Source organism: Ostrinia furnacalis, unplaced genomic scaffold (genome assembly GCF_004193835.3).
Source record: "Ostrinia furnacalis isolate ACB-3 unplaced genomic scaffold, ASM419383v2 OfSCF1632, whole genome shotgun sequence".
Taxonomy (NCBI): domain Eukaryota; kingdom Metazoa; phylum Arthropoda; class Insecta; order Lepidoptera; family Crambidae; genus Ostrinia; species Ostrinia furnacalis.
The window spans coordinates 645,406-667,492 of NW_021131871.1; the positions used below are offsets into that span (position 1 = coordinate 645,406).

Consider the following 22,087-nt stretch of genomic DNA (forward strand, 5'->3'; position numbering starts at 1 on the left):
CTACAGTCGACAGAAGCTATCCAATCCATAAAGAATTTTGACTTTTATCTTTAATATGTATAAGTACTAGGTACAGTCGCGGAATGAAAAGGTTCGTCACCTTAGTGTCGGTTTTCGCTTGTACTGTAAGAGTCAAACTTGCCAACATAACAGTGCAAGTAACAGTGCTGCTAACATCGAAAAGCCCCTTTTTTGTATGGAGTTTTGACGGATTCGATTTTCGATTCGATCAAAAAGTGTTTTGTCTAGGGGGGCAGGTTTTGCTTGTTTATTTTTCTATCCCATCAGTGCAATGCAATGAGGACATTGACCAATTGACAATAGTTTTTTTTGTTTAATAGAAATAATAATGGCAGGTTGAACCAACAAGAAGGTTTTAGTTTATCAATCATAATAATCTTCTTGACAAGATAAATCGTCAAACAATTTTGATCTGAATAATTTTGAACTTTACTGACGAACAGTTAAAGATTATTTTCTCTAACTCGAGATTATTCTGTAACATAGTTTCAAAAGGTAATATGTGCTCGCGATTCGTTGAAGGAATCAATTTGAAAATTGACGAACCTTTTCATTCCGTGACTGTACATAATAATTTTGGTGTGTTTTAATATAATGTCCTGTCGATAACACTCAAACACCTCGGAATCCACCGCCTTGTCAATCATGGATATTAAAGACACGTATTTCACTACGTACTCTACTTTAACAGTGAATTTATTCCATTTCTATTTATCGTTCCGATAGAACGTGTTATGTCTCGAAAACCTTTCATTGGACACAGTGAATATTTGCTCCACAATGCCCTGGATAGAGACTTATATGCGTTTCTCCTTCCGTTGTATTTCTTTCCTTCAATATTATTCATCTCTATGTACACAATTTGCGATAACTTCATTACTGACAGCAGTAATATTTCGGTTGCTTTTAGCTTTATGAAGGTTACGATAATTATTGTTTTGTACATCATACGGCTTATTTTCAGAGGGTTTTCAAGTGATATACTTTGGAATTTAAATAATTTGTTAGATTTTTTAAGCTATAGCCTTGGTTACGTCTGGCTATTTTACTTGTCTGTATCATATAAAAACTGCAATGTTAATATCGTATTGAAGCTACAGAGTTTGTGCAGATCTAAAGTTATCACGCGTGATGTTTTACGAAAATATACCGTTGTTAATTGGTTTTATATCATCATTCCTGTTTTCTTCTATCTCCTTATGTCAGGCATAACCATTTATTTGTTCAGCAATTGGTTGATGCTCTATGAATCCATTTGCCATTTCACTTTGCTTGTATTCGACGTGTATATGATTTATATTATCCGAATCATGAGCATTTTAACAAAAGCGTTAAGACACTGGATTGAGATTCAAGAAAAAAGCCACTGGAAATGCACATTTGCGTCTTATACAAACATTTTGGAAAGTTCTGATATCATCAAAAACACTTTTCAATTATTGGTAAGTCACTTTTTAAATCATTCAAGAAGCTTATTCAAAAATATTATAGGAAATTAATTTATTAATTTTATTTTTTAGATTCTATATAACTTTGTGGGAACATTCGTGCACGTTATCTTAAATATTTATACTATAATAAAAATTTTAGCTGTGGAGAATGGTAAGGTAAGAATAATTTATTAAAAGCTTTATGCCCGCGGCTTCGCCCGCGTGGTATTTTGTCTGTCACTGAAAAACTTTATTGCGCGCGTCCCTGTTCCAAATACCAAAAAATAAATATCCTAAGATGTCCTTTCCCAGGACTCAAACTATCTCTATGCCAAATGTAATCAAAATCTGTTCAGTGGTATAGGCGTGAAAGAGAGACAGACAGACAGAAAAGAGTTACTTTCGCGTTAATATTGGACAAAAACGTCAACGAACAATAAATTTAATTTAATCCAATAAATTGAGGCTTACATATCTCAAGCAGATTATTTTAACTTAGTAGATATTCTTCTGTAAATGTCTACCTGAGACTTCAGAAATTCTGTACAATCTTACTCCATCTAACGTAAATGCGCCTATTACCGCCAGTTTAAGCTGACTTCGGATAAACGTTACAAAATTAGATATAAGACGTGGTGATAGAAAAGACACTTTAATTTATTTATAACAATGATGAAAATAATCTTTGAATTCAAGTAGTAACAATGAGTATTCAATCACACAATCTATACTAATATTATAAAGCTGAAGTTGTGGAACATGACGCTCAACCACCATAAGGAGTTAGAGCATTTATTTTACACAATCTTGGTTTGTCTATATATACTGGGCAGGGTAAAAAACTTCGTCACCGCGATGCAGGATTGTATGCGCGGTGGAGTTTGCCATAGTAAGATCGTAACAGCGCCATCTGTTGGTACGGTTTGTAGTGGCGCAATTTAATAATCACAGTTTGTTTATTTGGTTGAACGTGCTAATCTCAGGAACTACTGGACCAATTTGAAAAATTCTTTTTGTGTTGGATAGTCCGTTAATCCCTGAAGGCTTTAGGCTATATATCATCACGCTAAGACCACTAGGAGCGGAGCACCAATGAAGAATGTTTCAAATCAGTGATTTTTTTCCTTTTGAGAGCTGACGCTGCGTAAACGGTTAAAGTTTCCATAAATTATGTATGATAGGATTTTCCCCTTTAAAAGTTCTATAAAAAAGTCCGCTACAGCATATGTCTATCTTTTATGGTTGGCTCACTGTAACCTTTTTGTCTGGATGTCTGGATGTTTGTTCCTCTTTCACGCAAAAACTAATAAACGGATTTTGTTGAAACTTTACAGTATTATTATTTATAACCCAGGCTAATATATAGGCTACAATTTATGACGATATGTGACAAACTAAATTTCAATAAATAGTTAAGAGGTGAGAAATATCCTTAAAAACGCCATCTATCGACGTGCTTTTGACGGTCGTAAACATTCATGAGAGCGAAGCCGTGAAACGTATCATTAGTCCTAATTAGGAACTAAATATTACATTTATAGAACTGTTCATAAACTGCTGGACAAAGGCCTCCCCCAAGGTTTTCCACAATGAACGGTCCTGCGCTGCCCGCATCCAGGCTCTTCCCGCGACCTTTACCAGATCGTCGGTCCACCTAGTAGGAGGCCTGCCCACGCTACGTTTTCCAGCCCGTGGTCGCCACTCGAGAACTTTCCTGCCCCAACGGCCATCGTCTCTACGAGCTATGTGCCCCGCCCACTGCCACTTGATTTTAGCAATTCTGCGAGCTATGTCGGTTACTTTGGTTCTCCTACGGATCTCCTCATTTCTGATTCGATCACGCAGGGAAACTCCGAGCATAGCCCGCTCCATCGCCCTTTGGGTGACCTTGAGCCTTCTTATGAGGCCCATAGTAAGCGACCACGTTTCGGATCCATATGTCAACACTGGCAACACACACTGCTCGAAGACTTTCGTGTTAGTTACTCCACTTATAACTCAAGAACGGCTGAACCGATTTAGCTGAAAATTGTCAGGGAGGTAGTTGCTCTTCAATTGGGTATATTCCAAGAGGCACGGGTTCGATTCCCGCTCAGAGGCTCGGGAACCACTTGATTTTTTCAAGTTATTTTTTTTATATTTATTTTTTATTATTAAAAGAGAAAAGGCACCATTCTCGAAAATAAATAAATAATCAAGAAGAAATAGTAGAATAATAAATTCCTCTATTATACTTGATTACACGGTACCTGGTGTTCTAGTGAGTAGTGGGTGTCATTATAATATAAACTATAATTATTTGAGTTTTAATAAAAAAAAAATCATTTAATATTTTATTTTTAATTAGACTTAATTTTTAATTAGTTTTTGATTTTAATTGTGTGTAATTGTGTATTTTAATTTAAACTATGGACAATTGGACTGTCTGTATAATTATTTTAAATTATTTATTTATTATTCAAAAGATCTTAAAAAGTTACATAGTAGTTGTGATAACGCATGATTGGTTTGGTGTCATGTCATAAATGTTAGTTATATCCAAAATACAGGCATAAAAGTCATTGCAGGTGGCGTTATAGTTATGAGCGGTAATGGAATTAACTATGAATATTACTTTATTCTATTACCGACCGTAAAAAAAACGGTAACCAGCTAAAATATCTACTTTAATGAAGACGTGATCAGTGAAGTATCATTTTTATTAGGTTTTATTTTATATCAAATAGGTACTAATTAGAATATAACAGGTTTTTACAAAATATATCGTCATACATTATTAGAGATATTCTTTAATGTTCATTGCAGTTTTATGCCAAACCTATGACAATTTAACGTATGGCGTTAATTGATTTACTTATGTGAAATATTCTTATGAATCGATTAAAACAACAAAATGGAATTAAATGCGTAATTAAACATATAAACACTAAAACAAAATACTTTATCAAAATTCTAACAACGCCATGGGTCGTTATTAGGAACCAAATTATGAAAAGTGTTTCTATTACCGCCCTTATTTAAAATTGTATTTTAGCCACAAAAATACAGCGAGGGTTTATTAAGGAAACTAAAGTACTAATTAATATTGTTATGCAAAAACATGTTGGTATACTTATTTTAAATGTGTTAAAATCGCTAATTAATAACAAGGTGCACCTTAAGTAGCTGGGAGCGCGTCAGTATGAAAAGTGCGTCTGTTGCGGGTGCGTCCCATTTAATGTCAAATAACTCCGTTTACTGGTTATTTACGAAAACAAAGTTTAATCGTTTTGATAGTCAATAAACATATCTAGATATATTTTAGGTAACGTGTTTTCGGGAACCTGTTATTATGTCTTTTATGAAAGAAAGAAAAATAGGGCGGTAATAGAATACAAATTTTGGGGGGTCGTTAATAGGCGCACTTACGTTACTACATACACAGTAAATTTAGTTTTGCAGTACGAATTGGGAGAAATATTTTTTTTCTTACACATTCAATACCACGCCATCGCCAAGAATTGATGTGCATGTGTTGTTATGATTTAAAGTGGTTAGTTTAAAACAGATTGTCAATAAAATAAAATACTCAAAATTAAAAAGGAAAATTTTAAGGCAATTATTTTTTTTTTATGTTCATCATCATTTCAGCCATAGGACATCTGCTGCTAAACATAGTGAATATAGACCATTGGTCATGCTGATTTGATTTGATTTGTTCAGTGTCAGTCAGTGATATAGTTACCTCTGTAAATGGCATAATACAAAGTAGCACCGTGTATATTTTATGTGTTGAAGAGTATTTTATGTTATAAGTATTGTTTGAAACTTTCACGGTTACTAAGAGAATAATTATTGTTAACGGGATTTGCTACAATGTACCTTAATTGAGCCTCCTTAATTTTCGGCATTGTTGCAAGCGCCATGGGCACGGAGTAAGTAACTAATGAACTGGCGGGCGAGATGTATGGGCAGACATGTCGGAGAATCGTAACTAAGCAATCAGTCACATTACAGTATATTACAGTATACTCTCTACACCCCTGAGCTGGCAGACGCCAATGTTGCCCCTCAGTCCGGTCTATACGACCCATGACGCCAGGGGGGGCCCATTTAGTCGCTGGCTAGTCACCGCCTGCCATTTTTTCAGTCCGAGACTATGAACCAGGCAGGTGTCCCGTAGTCTCCATCCATAGCCCAGTAATCACTCCATCCATCCTTCATCCATAACCCTAGTCCATTCTCCAATAACTGCAATAGCTCCTGTGCACAGGCTGGGGATGGTCTCTGGCTACATCCCATGATATAGTCAGAGACTAGATCCAGCATGTGCACCACTTTCACTTTTGTCGATTATTTTGCGCTTAAAACGGCCTCTACGTGTTGGATCTGTATCCCCACGCAAGCCTTATAAAGGACCGGGCCACTTTTGACCCGTGAGCTCCAAAGCGTACAAACATAATAATAATAATAAATCTTTATTTCAAATCAAATCAAATCAAATCAAAAAATATTTATTCAGTTTAGACCACAAGTGGTACTTATGAACGTCAATAGAAAATAATAAAAAAAAGAAAAGGTAGCCCTTATGGGGCACTTTACATGTCTCCTTATCTTTTGGGCCCTGCCATGCCTTTCAAATTTGAAACCAGAAACAATTTTACACAATCATTTTAGCGTTAACATTTGCAGTAGTCTTAGATTTGGTTAATTTATTGACATGATTTTCAGAGTGGCATAGAAATAACACTGATTACAATGGTAGTTGGGTGGATACTGAGAGATATAATATACGTCTCATTACTTGGCTTGGAGTTCGAACGTTTTTACATGGCTGTGAATGAAGCGGTGACCAACAGCTTATTAGAAATGACCGATGATCGGTGTTCAGGTAATGCTCTCAATGTTTTGTTTAAGTCTTTTTAGGTATTGAGCAGTGGCGTACTAAAGGGTGGCCGGGAAAAGAGGCACAGCTCATTTTTAAAATTCATAATATTTTGATGTAGCTAACGATGTTCTTACTCATACATATGTTATGATAAACTCATGTTTGTCGGCCGTTTGGTGTAGTGGTTCAGAACGGACTACTATGCCGAGAGGTCCCGGGTTCGATTCCCGGCCGGGCAGAAATTGAAATGATGAATTTTAATTTCTGTGATGGGTCTGGGTATTACTATGTATAATATGTATGTATTAAAAAAAGTATATACTAAGTAGTATATGCGTTAAGCTAGCACCCATAACACAAGCATATTAATTGCTTACTTTGGGGCTAGATGGCGCTGTGTGAGATTGTCCAAAGATATTTATTTATTTATAAACAGAGTCTTCCGGCCCGTGGTCGCCACTCGAGAATTTTTCTGCCCCGACCGCCATCAGCTCAACCCGCTATGTGCCCTGTTCATTACCACTTGATTTTGGCAATTCTGCCTATCGTACTTAAGTATTTATATTAAATTCTGTATTATTCCAGAACAAGAGAAGCGAATGCACAAGAATGTGATACGTATTTCCCGGGTCTCTTACAACTTCGAAGTGTGCAACTTGTTCGGTCTGAATGCAACAACTTCTAGGAAATTAATCGCGTTACTGATATCGTACACTTTTGTATTGCTTCAGTTTGTAATTTTAAAGTAATGAAGATATTCTTTTTCTTGTCGTGTCGACAACAAACCTACCTACAGTATCAGCCCAAAATTCCGCTACAAGAGTGTCAGTAGCATTCATTAAATCTTCCTGCGTGCAGTTGTTTGGGCACGCAGGGCACGACATCATGTGCTTATTCATCGACTGGTGAACACAACCACACTTGCACTCCAAGTTTGAGCCGTAAGCAATAAAGAAATGATTTTATATGATTGATTATTAAGAAATTACATTGTTTAAGAAATATTTTGTATGATTTTATCAGTTTTAAAGCAGAGAGGTGGCACGGCTGCAGTGTAAATAATACTTTTTAGCCACACCACTAAGTAGTTAATTGAATATTTGTAATTAGGTACGTAAATAAAACTATGATAAAATCACGTAATGTCAAAATCTCAGTGAATTTTATTTTGTGGTGTGGCGTGGAAGTAACAACACAACTATTTACATACATTAACAACTCTACTCGTAGAATCAAGTTTTATTAGTCAATAAGAAAGTTCAAACTTTAATTAGAACTGAGTGAACGAACATAAATAACATAAATAAAGACATTGAAATGATTGTAATGAAGTTTTTCCATTTTGTAACGCAATCATCAGGAAGCACTCAATAAATGTACCTAAATAAAAATGAATGAGTAAGTACTTCAGGGTTATCTAATAGAACCGTTTTTGTTAGTCATACTTTTACATACGAGTACATTAAATTGTATTAATGGGTTCAATTCTGCCATTGTTCATTGTTCATTGTGATACTGTAATTCATCATTAGTGAACATGAACATGTTTACTATGTCATAAAATATGTAGGGCAAGTAACATTAAGTACTCGACGTATGCAGGCATATTTGATGTGACCCACGCACTTGGTTAAGTAATTATAACTAAAAAAGCTAACCATGTTTAAAGTTAATATGCTATAAAAGGTGTACTTAATGTTGTTTCGCTTGGGGGTACAGACATAGACATTGAATAGTAGAAATTTTAAGTAAGTAGGTAGGTTATTTGAATCGAGTCTACGATTGACTACAAATCTCAGTTTTAGCACCAAACTCAGAAAACATCAATTTAATCGATTTTTGAAGGCACTCAAGGAAAACCTAAAGAAAAGGAAGTGAGTCACGACCAGTGGCGTAACTATACCATCCAAGGCCCGTGGCATATTCTGGGCATGGGGCCCTTGGTGTATCTAGGGTTATTTTCAGGTGGCCATCGCGCCCTGAAGCATTGCAAGGAGGTCAGGGTCTTGGGTCGGGGGCCCCTCAGGTCGGGGGCCCGTGGCATTTTGTCAGCCCTGCCGCCCTATAGTTATTCATTAATAACACTACAAGTACTTCGTCTAATTCATTGGTAATTTCTATGTGGACGACTTCATTTTTATCTACTAATGGAAATTTAATACTACGATGGAGTTCTTTTCGCTTACTTGAGCCGACAAAACGTGCGATGGCTCGAAAATTTGATATTGGCCGGAGCGAGTATTTGCTCCACAATTCCATTGAGTCAAACATACACGCGTTTCTTCGACCTATGAATTTGCTTTTGTCGATTATTTTCGTTCCTATGTACACAATAGCCGATAACTTTATCACTGGCATCAGTACTGTCACTGCTGTAACAGGTTTCATCAGAGTTGTTATACTTATTGCGTTGTTTATCATAAGAATCTTTGTGAGGAACGATAAAGGTGCCACATTATTTCACACCTTTGTTAATGTATTTGATTCTATATATTACGGCATTGGTTTCCTCTTGGTCTTCTACGTTACCATATCTTTCAAAGATGACAACATTAACATTGTGTTGAAGCTTCAAGACTTGTCCAGATCCCAAGTAATTTCTCAAAGTGTTTTGAAAAAACATACCAAATATAATTGGATTTGGTTTACTAACTTCACAGTATGCAATTTAGTATCTTTTATTACTATGCTTTTTATGTTTAAGTCATATTTTTGGCGCATGATTTTCGAGATGATTTGTCAATTTAGTTTGTTTACGTTTGACTTTCACATCATATACATTGTTCAAATTATGAAACTTTTAACGTCAGCGTTGAGAAAATGGATTTCAAATCTTGAGCATCATTCGGCGGTGAAGACCTTCACGGGACCGTTTACAGAAGAGTCCTGTGATTTGGAGAATATTTTAAAGGTTTACGCCAACATTTTGGAAGCTTCAGAAACTGCAAAGGGTGCTTTTCAAATATTGGTAAATACTATACTTCCATTTCCATTTTAGAAGCGTAATTAGTTTCCGCTAAAAATTTATTACCTACCCCTTATTTGAACTGTTATTTTTAAAAAATATTTTTAATTATTTCAGATTATGTACCACTGCATGGAAACATTCGTGCATACTATAATAACAGTTTATACCCTGGTTCAGTTAGCTAGCATTGAGGTAAAAATTAAATGTAAAACGGTACATTAAAGTTAAACACTTGCAGTATATAGACGCACGCTGTAAGAAAAGAGTATAAAATATTTGTTAGATAGATCGTTACATTCACGAAGACGCGTCTTACCATTCTTCCGCTAATAGAGTTATCGGTACACGCTAAATTATCCATGAGCGCACACTCACACTACATTAATGACGCACAGATTGCTCGGATCAAACTCCCTGCACCCCTTGGGAAGCCCTCGACCAAAAATTGGTGGGGCGCGTCTTCGTGGATGAAACAATCTATTTAGGTACCAAATTCATCATAATCTTTGGTATTCCCCTATCATATTTCAGGCATGCCCCTGGTAGGTAGTTTAAATTGTGTGGCATTAAAATAAAAATTAAAAATATCTATCTGGGTCCGATATGACTTTTGATTTTGTTGCTTTACAGGTTCGTAACATGTATGCTGCGAGCACGCTCTTTGTGTGGATTCTGAAGAACTTCATGTACGAGACGGTGCTAAGCGTGGAGTCCGAGAGATTCTACATGGCTGTCAATGATGCGGTGGTCAACAGCTTAGCGCAAATCACCAATGACAAGTGCTCTGGTATGTCTTCTTTATTGGAGTAAGGCTCATTTTCCACCAAGGTAAAGAGGAGGATGTTTTGATTGACCTAAACGTGGTATGAACTGAATTCTCACTTACTAGGTTTACGTAAAAAAAGCTCAGAAAAAAGTTAATGCAATTCAATGATTTTATGTACCTTTTTGTCGGAATAAAAAACGTTCCTATTGTTTATGTCTGAGACGGTGGTATGCCTATAGATAAATAGAAATACTTTACACAAAACAGAAACACATACAAGTACCTACTAAGACACTTCCAATCAAACTATGTATAGTTCTTGCAACTCTCGAAGGCGAGTAAGCTTTACTTATGTGTGTAGGTACGTGTACATGCACATAAAGATAGTGTAATGTCTATCAAAACTTTTGAAAAATGAACAACATCGAACCACCACACATGTAAAGCTCACTCGCCTTCGTGAATTGCATTGCAACAACTATAAATATGGAATAACCACTCACGTTGACCAAGTCTAAAATAACTGCAGTCGCAGCCGAAGAGCGTCCATTAACACACCAACATAATGAGGTTCCAAAGCGTGGCATCCTGTCCAGAAAAATAGTCTTCAGTATTGATCACACACAAACACATTATACACTTCTTGCAACAAACGATAAGTCCGTAGCTTCAGGACGTTGTTTTTTCCACCGAGCCCCGAAAACAACTACGTGGTACGCGTGACATCCCAAGCCGAACTGAGCGACGAATGCGCGAGCGCTTGCGTTGGAATGTGTAAACCGTAGAACTACCCTCATTCTACGGTGTGAATCGAACAGTCGTAGTCTCGTAAATAATATTGAAAACATCCAAACAATTTTTTATTTCATTAAATAATGTTCTCAGAAACAAAAACACTGCAATAAATATACCTATTCGCCTCTATGCTACAATGATATAATATGAGTGTGAGTGAGTCTCACAACTCGGAGGTTTCGATGAATATGTAGCTATAGATGACCCACGCTGAACTGTCCCACCAAACTCAATGACAGGGTGGCGCTACCATCGTTCAACTAAATGGTTTCCAACATGGCAAAAATCGGAAACAGCGTTCCGGTATTGACGGTGGCGCTCCACTGTCAACGTCATGCATAGGACAGTTCAGTATTTTGGAACTTAACTTATTAGTTCACAATCAAGGCTGAGTTGCACCATCTTAATTTAACTTTGACAAACGTCAAAAATTTGTCAAACTCCATACAAAAAACACCGGTTATCGTTAAATTTACGGTCAAAGTTAGGTGGTGCAACTCAGCCTAAGAGGGTACTGTATGCAGAAATTTGTCTGATTTTCCGAAAAAGACTCCGTTGCACGAGTCATGGTCGTCGCGGGCAGACTGAATAGATTCGGCGTCGTCTGCTCGAGCGCGATTAATTTTCTTCATCCACCCGCATTTGCACAATATTTTCGTCCGTGGTACATAACAGTCAGAGCCCCGATTACGGTAATTTTTAACGTCAACAATCCAGACACGCTTCTCGATTCTGCGATACGATTGGTCGTTCAACAGCGTACGTCAGCTGTTTTGACCAATCGTATCGCAGAATCAGAAACGCGTCTGGATTGTAGACGTTATAAAAGTTACCGTAATCGGGGCTCAGTGCGACAAACTACACTACACCCGTTCGCGCTAAGTTTGCCGGTCCGTGGCGATCCCAACCGCGATTAAACGCAATTAGTTAGTGATTAAACGCAATTAATGTGTCTTATTTTACGCAAATACACAATTTTTATCTATAATAATAAATAAAAAATATTTTTAATATATTTTGATAAAGTTATAGACGCTTCCCTTCGAGTGACGTCATATCGCCAGCGGCAAACTTAAAGCGAACGAATTGTAACAGTTTTTTTCTTTTTATTTCAGAGCAAGAAAGGCGAATGTACAAGAATATCTGCCGAATGTCTCGTGTGTCCAACAAGTTCGAGGTGTGCAACTTGTTCGGACTCGATGCGACGATGCCGCGCAAACTTCTGTCGCTTATCGCTACGTACACTATCGTTTTGTTGCAGTTTATCTTTTTGTAACACAGATTTTACTAGACAGTAATTTATATTGCACAATTTGATACAACCGTTAATTGAGAAAGATTAGTAATTGATATTTTGGAAGGATGAAAACACACAAGAAGTGATTGATTTTTACAACTCAATATCTTTATTAGTAGAAAGTTGGAATCATGAAACGAAACGTTTTATTTGTCTAAATCACCATCGTAAGTTGAATGAACTATAACTTAATTTGTTGATTTCAAAGCTATGCCTACCTAATCAATATCGAATTTTAGAGCAAATAAAAAACCAACTCGGTGTTCAAGTCTAAAATAAAGTGTTTCCTTAAAGAAGTTGAGTATCTTGAACTTATTACTTTTATATTAGCTATTTACCGCATGTTCCTAACGAGTCACACTCAATCGTGTAACACTGTTACTCGTTGGGGAAAAAAATCTCATCAAGTCACACTGTTACTCATTAGGAAAACTGTATATCTATCTTCCTAACGGGTCACACAAGTACCTTTAATGTCAGAACATAAGAAATTTCGTTGAAAAAAATAAAAATCAAAATACTTAATGCTTCAACCACACCAAGCAAGTAATTTAAAGCTTGTCAGAAAATACTCAATACTTTATTGCTGTCTTTCCCAAAGTGGGCGATATTGCCCCCTTGTGGGCGCTGCAGGCTTAAAGGGGGCCGGTAAGAAACCCAGAAAAAAAATCGGGACGTTGTGTAGAGGCTTGGGAGGCGTCATTTACTAGGAGGTCTCTTAGACACCGAGTGAGCACTCGACTCTCGACTACAAATGGGGGCGCTAAAAAGAATTTATTCTCAAAGTGGGCAGTAGACAAAATAAGTTTGGGAACCGCTGCTTATTGCATCCATAATGTTACAGAGGTGATATGTATGGTTTTATAAGATACAATTATGGACCCTGTCTGTCAGGCACAGCATTCTAAGAGAGTTCACAGTGTAACCAGTTGAGTAAATTAGAGATTTATGTATGGAAAATACTAGGTAAGAAGTGACAGATTTTCTGTACTCAATGATAAAACATAATAATTTCATGACGCCATTTTATTTTTTTAATGCTAAACGAATACATCGTAATAATAATGAATCTATTAACAATATTCACAAACCATTGCTGGTAAATCGATTGTACACTTGTGTAGAAATGTGTTGTTTTATTAGAGATAATTTACAAAAATTCCAATAAATCTGTTAAATTATTTCAGAATCTTTTATTGAAATAATACATTTCAGATAGATTTCTACTCTGTGGTAACTTTTTTAGGTATTTATAACCGATTTTCATCATCAACTTTGAACTTTTAGATTCAGGTTTGAACAGTAGTATACAAAAAATGTTATTGAAAAAGTTATTTAGCACACAAACGTTGTTGAAAGATACGGCTGTTTTTTTTAATTAACTGACAAAAGGGCTTTCAAGAAAACACATTTGTACTCAACTGTACAGTGTAGAAACTTAGCTTTTTTAATCGAGTCAGTTATTTGACATAAAATTTTCAATGCGAAAGGTTGGTTTAAATGTCAATTAAGGGACTCAATTAAAAATATTAATTTGAAAGATAATGCTCTTCGATCGATACTGAAATAATAATAATAAGGTGGCATGTATTTGCCTTGAATACTGTTGAAAATGACACAAGATTCTCAATTGTATTGAATATTATTATTATTTATTATTGATTCAGAAGCACATAAAATAAATCTAGTCGTAGCAAGACAGCGATTGAGACTAAAATGTATATAGGCGAATTGTTTTATATCGAAAAATGTACAAATTAAAAATATATTATTTTAAACCGAAAATGTATACATACGGTAATAATTTTAGTTTAATTTATTACATTTTGATATTTTGACCCAATACATACATGAATAAATTATTACGCGAAATATTGAAAGTATCTAAATTATTTATACAATGAAATCAAATGTAAATTAATACATGCTCGTAACTGAAAGAGTAAATTATATTATACATATCTATAATAACTAAATGAATACAGGTACCACATGGAAATACATAATATGGAAATTTAGGTACTAACTAAAATTATACACTAATATTTTTATTTGAACGTAAAATTTATACATAATTACAAAAGATTAATATAAATGCGAAAGTTTATACATTTATTTCTAAATAATAGTGATTAGTAATGATATCAGTGTACTAAAGACTACAATATTTTTACAGCGTGCGATGTAAATGTTGATATTATGAGAAAAGGAATATGTAAGTAGTTATAATAAAGTGAAAAATTTTCAAGCATTCTCATATTTTAAATTGAAATAAAAAGTAATGATCACAAACCAATGGCCAGTATTATTATTCGGTGAATTATTTCGGTATTTCTATTAATAATTATTATAATACCCGGACCGGAATAATACAAGTCACTAATTAAATGACACTCGGTTATTTGTATAGTCAGATGTCAAACTGTCAAAATGGGCGTTTCCCTTCGTCAGTTTGACATGAAAATGTAGTCTGATTGCATGTTTGACACTGAATAGTATGTTCCAGACGAAAAATTTAAAATCAACGTAAACTTGACATGTCCTTCATTGTTTTCTGACAATGAAGTAGTTAGATAGTTAAGTCTGTGACATATTTTACTGGATATTTTTAGTGGATATTTATATAAAGACCACAAATCTATTAATATTTAATCTAAATATTTTATTTATTAACTTACGGCACGCACCAGTATTTATCAAGCATAATTTTTGCTAACATTCCGATTAGTTTTCACTATCGAAACTTAGTTTGGCTCTAAGAAGATGACGCAATCTAATATTAAAATAATGTATTAAAGAACGAATATTGTAATATTTTTTGCATGATAAAATGTTAGAAAAAATGCCTGAACTGACCATAGACAATCATCAAGTTAATTTTATGATTTGTCACTATCGAAATGACAGCTGTCATCATTCATTTTTCGCGCCAAATTGATAAAGATTCAATCATCATAAATCTTTGAGGCAAAGCTGCATGTCTCTTTCTCCCCTTCATTTTTTAATATTTTATTAGGTATTAGACCGCAATCACAACTAATGCTATGGTCCATTTTTTATGATTCATAGTTAAAATAACTAATTGTTAAATTTTGCTACTAATGGTTAAATATTAACACAATGTAAACGAATGGTTAAAAATGTACTAAAAGTCACGCTAACCATTGTTCGAAAAACATTTTTTCTGATATTTAACCACTTGTCATTTGACATCTGTCAAATTTGACCATTGGTTATTTTAACTACGAATCAAAAAACCTGGCCTAAGTATAAAATAATGCAGTCTAGGGTGGTAAATACCTGCTCTGTAAATAGCTCTTCACTTGTCTTGAAAAAACCCAGATCATAGTGTCAAAATAATCTTCTAGGTTTAGTTATATTTCAGAATCTTGTATTTTAAAGATATCACATATCCTTCAAAACGTGTTTCAAAATAGCGCCCTCTGTGTTTCTGGTCTGGTTAACTCCAGTGTCCATTTGCGTCACGACTCTCGGGTCTCTATGGTCGGAGTCCACAGACAAGGTAGAGCTGGTCTCTATGGCGTCGATGTTTTGGAAGAGGAGGTTGTTGGAGCCAGTTGAAGGGTTCCGTTTGTGGCCCAGCTCTTGTGGGGTGGGATTTGGACCTGGAAAGATAAGGGGGATATTAAAAATACGACTATACGACTGTGTGAAGAAAATGTTGTGCAACAGTTTATGATGTTGACTAACATATTTGGATCCTATTACAACTACAACAATCTGGTAAAGGTCGCGGAAAGTGCCTGGATGCGGGCGCTGCAGGACCGGTTTCTGTGGAAATCCTTGGGGAAGACCTTTATCCAGCAGTGGACGTCTTTCGGCTGAAACGAACGAATAACTGCGTAAGATGCAGCTCACAGTGTTTATTTTCATGTTTTGTCGTCTGTACAAAATCTTTTTTGTTTATGGACACAATTTATTCATTTATAAAAGATACTTTTGATTTGTTGACTAAGGTTCTGGCATAAAATCCTTACCTAGTTTTATATTTTTAAGATCTGGCGACCAGCTATGCCAGTCGTTGTGGAAATCCTTGGGGGAGGCCTTTGTCCAGCAGTGGACGTCATTTGGCTGAATGAACAAAGATGCCACAGTGTTTTGCATCACGCGGTAGGTACTTAGGCCCAGTTTTTTGATTCATGGTTAAAATAACAAATTGTTAAATTTTGCTACTAATGGTTAAATATTAACAAAATGTTAACTGATAGTTAAAAAATGTACTAAAAGTCAAGCTAACCATTGTTCGAAAAACATTTTTTTCTGATATTTAACCACTTGTCATTTGACATCTGTCAAATTTGACTATTGGTTATTTTAACTACGAATCAAAAAACCGGGCCTTAGAAGTCTGTCTACAAACGAAAAAAAAATTACCAAGCATGGAAGGTGCTTCTACTGCTGGACTGTGCTATGCCCATCATGTTAGGCAAGGCAGCTCTTGGCCTGGACTCGTTCTGGAGATATTTGAACGTTTGGACAAGGCAGTGTCAGGAATTTTTTAGAAAAACTTGAACTTCTGCAAGGCTGTCAGATACTCACCAAGAGTCATGCTCCTTCTAGAAGTAGGCGTGGGGTTTCTACTGATGGACTGTCATATTTGGTAAAGCAACTCTTGGTCTAGCTAGACTCGTTCTAGAGAATCTTGACGAACTTCTGCAAGGCTGTCAGATACTTACCAAGAGTCAAGCTCCTTCTAGAAGTAGGCGTGGTGCTTCTACTGCTAGACTGTGCTATGCCCCATCATGTTTGGACAGAGCAGTGTCAGGAATTGTTCTGGAGAAACTTGACAAACTTCTGCAAGTTTTTTAGATACTTACCAAGCGTAGAACTTCTTCTAGAAGTAGGCGTGGTGCTTCTACTGCTGGACTGTGCTATCCCCATCATGTTAGGCAAGGCAGCTCTTGGCCTGGACTCGTTTTGTAAGAACTTGACGAACTCCGCTGCTAGACTGTCGGTTGCGTTGACGGACTTGACTAGACCTAGCTTCTCACACTCTTGCTGGTTGAAGTCTAGCACTGTTGAGAGGATCCGGAGGACTTGGGTTCTGTGAATAGAAGATGAAAATAAGTATTAATGAGTATCGATTTATTATAGATTAATTTTAAATTAAAGGGAAGGAAAAAAATAAAAGACAAGTGAGAGTGAGAGAGGGCTAAATATTTTTGCCCATTGTTCTGGGTTGAAACAACACACAGTCTAAATAAAATAAGCTTAATTATCAAAATTGGAATCTAAATGGCCTTTCTCCAATAGTAATTTGAGGAGCTTTTGACACGCATTTATTATTTTTGATGCATGTCCTAACAAAGTAGTAGTAATGCTTGTCCCAGTTGGAAATATAATCTAGCTAGCTAGATAAACACAAAGGCCACTAAGATCACAAAATTAGACCATACAAACATTTTTAGATGACTTTTAAAAAGTATCAAGCACTTATCAGTTATTATTTTAAAGAAATAAAACGTACTTGTTATTACTGCTGTTGGTGGTCATCACATAGTTGATGACGAGGTTCTTCACCAGGTTCTTGTCGACCTTGTCCTGCTGGTTCGATATTGCGTTGTAGTACCTCTCTTCAGCCGCCGCTACTGAAGTCTGGAGGGTCCTCACTGCGTTTGACACAGAAATAGCTAGATATACTTTTTGAAACTTGAAAATATGCATCAAAATAATTTGAGACATAATATTACAATCTTATAAGAAAAAAGATAGAGATAAATTAACAATATGGTTATGGGAAAAGCCCATTTCAAAACAACATCATCAAATCAAATGCCTCTCTGTTTCTCTAGTAAAATGTCACATAAAACATGAAATACAATTATAAAGTCAGTTTGAAATTGACTGTTTTATTGAATTTAAATCCTAATGCCGCTTTTCGTCGATTTGTAGGACATTAGTTTGGATTCTATCGCTAGTATTTCCAAGGACATTATTTATACTGTTGTATCTAATACATCTTAGTACTGTATTTAATGAAGCGCAAAACATTGAGACTAATTTGGTTATTATTTTTGAGTAGTCAGTGGAGAGAATGTTGCAGTCAATTTTAAAATGACCCAAAGTAACATAACAATTAAATTATAACATTTCAAGCGCATACAGCTTCAGTAAAATGCATAAATTATTAAATCTACGGTACAATCTTACCATACACACAACATTCAACGAACGAAGCTCGATGCAAACGCACGCACGACTTCAAAGTATTATTCAGCCACTGGGAAAGGAACAACCAACCGCTCACACTTTGCTTATTGCATACTAGTCTATAATAATTATTAATAATTCATAAAAGTCACTTTTGACTAGCCAACATGATTTTAAAACAGGCTTAGCAAGATCCAACAACAATACGAGAATGTCATCCATGTAGAATAGATATGGTTTGAGAAAATTAAAACAATACCTCAAATAATTTATTAGGTTACTTGGGCTCGTAAAATTTTCCATGAAACCATGCCTTTTTGTTTTATTTCATCAGAAACCTACTATGTACTTGAATATTTCTAGGTATTTTGATTCAATTTCGATTTGGCAATAGTCTTTGGTCATATCTAACATGGATTTCAAATTGCTCATATCCCAGATTCAGGACATACTTTGTGGAGTAAAAATCTTGCAAGCAATTAGACTGGGAAGTCAAAAGATAAGTAAATTTTACTATTAGAAAGAGATAAAAATAAAGTGTAGGCGATTGACTTCCCCATTTTTCAATTCTACCAGTACCTGAAGTAATACTCAGAAGCAATGCGGCTTACTCGGCGAATCTTCTAGTGTATACTTCTTCTACTAAATAAAAAGGAAAATATTAAAAACGTAATTGATAAAAATTTCATTGCATTGAAAACTGACATTATTTTTACGAAGTAGAATTTCTGATGAAATGATTGTTACAGTAAATAATGACCTTAATCCCAAGGAAATAAGTTAATTATAGCCTGACCAGGAACATAAAAACCCTCGCCATGTTGCGGAAAACTAATGGTACTAATTTCTTTTAATGGCAACAGTAACTGAAAACTTCATTGACATGTCACCTTGCACGTCAGTCTATTGCTGTCAAAGTGTAAACAAACTTTATTTTAAATGTGCGCAATTGATTTTGTGAATGAAATTCCTTAAATATTTTTATAGTCGTGAAAGAAAAGTGGTTCACAATGTGTTAAAGTATTTGTCGAAGAGAAATACCAAGGGTTTGGACAATATTTTCATTGAATAATGTTTCCAACAAAGGTTGTCAAATTGACTGACATGTTTATCGTATAGTACAGTCCACTATAAAAATTAGCTGTAGTTTGTTTCAACTACCTATTTTAAAGTTTTTGTCACTTTCTAAGTGTTGAATTTTATGGAATTGGGAAAGAAGTACCGAGTTTGAAGCGTTCATGAGCAGACATTGCAGTTGAATATTCAAGTTCTGAATTTGATTATTGATGAATAATAAAGTAAATCCGTCTAGCTCGATTGATGGTTTCATTTAATTTATTTAAACCAGGTTACCTATAATAACAGTTTTTCGTTAATTTATGAAAATATCAAATTAGCCCGTAAGCCTGAATCCTGATACATAAAGTTAGCCTATTAATTTAACACAGGTACGACTGTACTCAGTGTTGCACTATCAAATGCAATTGACGCGCCACTATGCCAGGGTTTTTATGTTCCTGGTCAGGCTATAAGTAGTATTTTCAATGCAATAAAAACAAACAACATAGCGAACATAAAAAACAATAAAGTGCTATAAGACAATTATAATAGCTTGTGCAAAATGAAAAAAAAAAAAACTCAATACATAGCAAACCTTTCGCATTCTTAGCACAAACGCAAAAGATTTCTAAAAATAAAAAAAACATTCACTAATAAATAAGCGGTAATGGTGATATAAAACAGGACGTCACGATGTGAAGCCACACACCTCGATCAAACCCCATATGGTAATCTGAGTTGAACGCGACTTAGCTGGCTGTCAGCGTGACAGCTGTCAGTTTGACAGCCAGCGGCCGCGCCGTGATAAAGCCTCACAGTTACCAAATGAGATTAGACCGAAGCAGGCAGAAGCTTGTCTTCAAATCCAGATTTCGGGACAACAATGATGCACGTATTATGAGTTAACAGCATACGTAACAATGCTTGTTTTGACAGACATAAATATCATCTGTGATGATACTAATTTCAATTCTTAATGAAAAAATGAATGAAATGCTAAACGTAACATTTCCCATGACAATTAAAATCTTGGTTTGTCATAGCTTCAAGTTATAATGCTTTTTAAACTACATCTGAATTCGCGAAACATAAAAACACTCAAAATACAACATGCTAATCGACACAATTAAAAAAGCGAACTTAAATCTTTTGACAGAACACAACCATCTAGATAACTCAAACTTACGTGTCAAATTGAGGGTATGTGTCGATATTGTATGTGGCTGTTCGGGGCCCAACTGTATACCAACTGGTAGCCTGGGCACGACTTATAGCCCAGAATTACCAGCTGATATTTAGTCAATGCACCGCTAGTGAATGCTGGCAACATTAGCCAAAAGTCTTACGACATGGCAAGTGAAGTGTAAGTTACAAATGGTCATTCATGTGAATTATTGTGTGAAACACAAAACAAAATGATACGACGAGGTATATAATCTAAGTTTCGATTATTTTACAAAGAAGTCAAAGAACATACATAAACAGTCCAGAAATTGAAAGAATCTGTCTGGTGATGGAAATAAAATTCCACAAAAAATAACTATAAAAACAAAATGAGATTCAATAAACAAACGGTTTCAACTACTACTAAAAATACAATTTCATTCACATTACTAAATTAACTAAACCTACAAAATGTCAAATAGTTTCAACAATCTACAAACAAAATCATATCAGCTTACATAACTACATTCTCACCTTCCAAATTCTTACCTTGCTCTTTCAAATCATTGATCTGAGCTGTCTTAGTCTCCACCTGGTCTCCAAGCCTGGAAGCGGCTTGAAGACCTGCTAATGCTTCTTCTAGCCTGGAATTGAGCCTGGCTATTTCGTCCTGAAGACCGTGATTTTCTCGCTTTAGGTCTTCCATTTTGTTTCTTATCTTTTCTGTAGCTGCATGTATGTCTCTCTCTTTGTCTGAAAAAATACAAGGTAGAGTTAAAAAAAGTTCTTGACCTTGACATTTTTAGTTTACTGCATTTAAAATGTGCCTTTAAGTGCTAGTTTTATGAATCAGAAGTGTTATAGAAGAAACTGTTCTCTCTCCCTCTATTTATTTGTTCATAACAAGTGACATTCGGCAAAATAAACAAAATGTTTGTAAATAATTTTAGTTGTTGTTCCCTTCCTCCTAAGTTTACAATTTACTAAAAACGTAGCCAGCCTGTAGACATATTTTTCTCAGAAACATCACAGCTGTACAGATGACATTCAAATGCACTGAAGTACAACAGAAGGCGGGACACGGTAACGAATCGCTGTTGCTATTACATAAACGAAAATTACTGCTCTTAGATGCACTTAGGGTACGAATAAACTATTTTTAACGTACCTAGTTACATGATTTATATTTTTCGATACTGTACAATCTTTATCGTCATTAGGTCATTTTCTTTCCATGGCAAGAACACGAACCTGTCTAATTTTCTTACCAGATGCAGAAAAGAGAAAAGACATTACGGGAAGAATGGGAATAGTCCTATTCTGAGCTATAGTCTGGTCTCTGAGCACGTAGAATTTTGTCCAATGACCCCAAGCTACCTATCATTATCGCTCGCGCGTAATTATATTGCTGTCGCGACTGTGCGACGGGCGCCCGCAGTGAGTGTGCGAGCGCAACAGCAACATAATTACGCGCGAGCGATAAGGATGGCTACCTTGGGGTCATTGGACAAAATTCTACGTGCTTAGAGACCGGGCTTTACACGGCACA

The 22,087-nt window shown here is 35.5% G+C and overlaps 3 protein-coding genes across 4 annotated transcripts in view; 1 reads left to right on the plus strand and 2 right to left on the minus strand.

Annotated features, from left to right (window-relative positions):
* Positions 1-10,777, minus strand: part of LOC114353163 (protein stum) — a 95,312-nt gene extending 84,535 nt beyond the window's left edge. Inside the window, exon 1 of the mRNA XM_028305013.1 lies at positions 10,556-10,777. The gene's annotated coding sequence lies outside the window, so the exon portion shown is untranslated. The remainder of the gene's footprint in view (positions 1-10,555) is intronic.
* LOC114353146 (uncharacterized) lies at positions 6,189-12,252 on the plus strand. Its single transcript, XM_028304993.1, has 5 exons — positions 6,189-6,321; positions 9,129-9,286; positions 9,401-9,478; positions 9,917-10,073; positions 11,963-12,252. The coding sequence occupies exons 1-5, from the start codon at positions 6,189-6,191 to the stop codon at positions 12,121-12,123; spliced, it is 687 nt and encodes a 228-aa protein (XP_028160794.1). The 3' UTR covers positions 12,124-12,252.
* A 3,223-nt stretch (positions 12,253-15,475) lies between these two features.
* Positions 15,476-22,087, minus strand: part of LOC114353185 (thyroid receptor-interacting protein 11) — a 61,665-nt gene continuing 55,053 nt past the window's right edge. For both annotated transcript variants that reach the window (XM_028305056.1, XM_028305057.1), the window contains 4 exons: positions 21,088-21,291; positions 17,633-17,774; positions 16,983-17,209; positions 15,476-15,770 (listed from right to left, as the gene is read on the minus strand). In XM_028305056.1, coding sequence (XP_028160857.1) covers positions 15,550-15,770; positions 16,983-17,209; positions 17,633-17,774; positions 21,088-21,291 — 794 coding nt within the window. In that variant the 3' untranslated portion in view covers positions 15,476-15,549. The remainder of the gene's footprint in view (positions 15,771-16,982; positions 17,210-17,632; positions 17,775-21,087; positions 21,292-22,087) is intronic.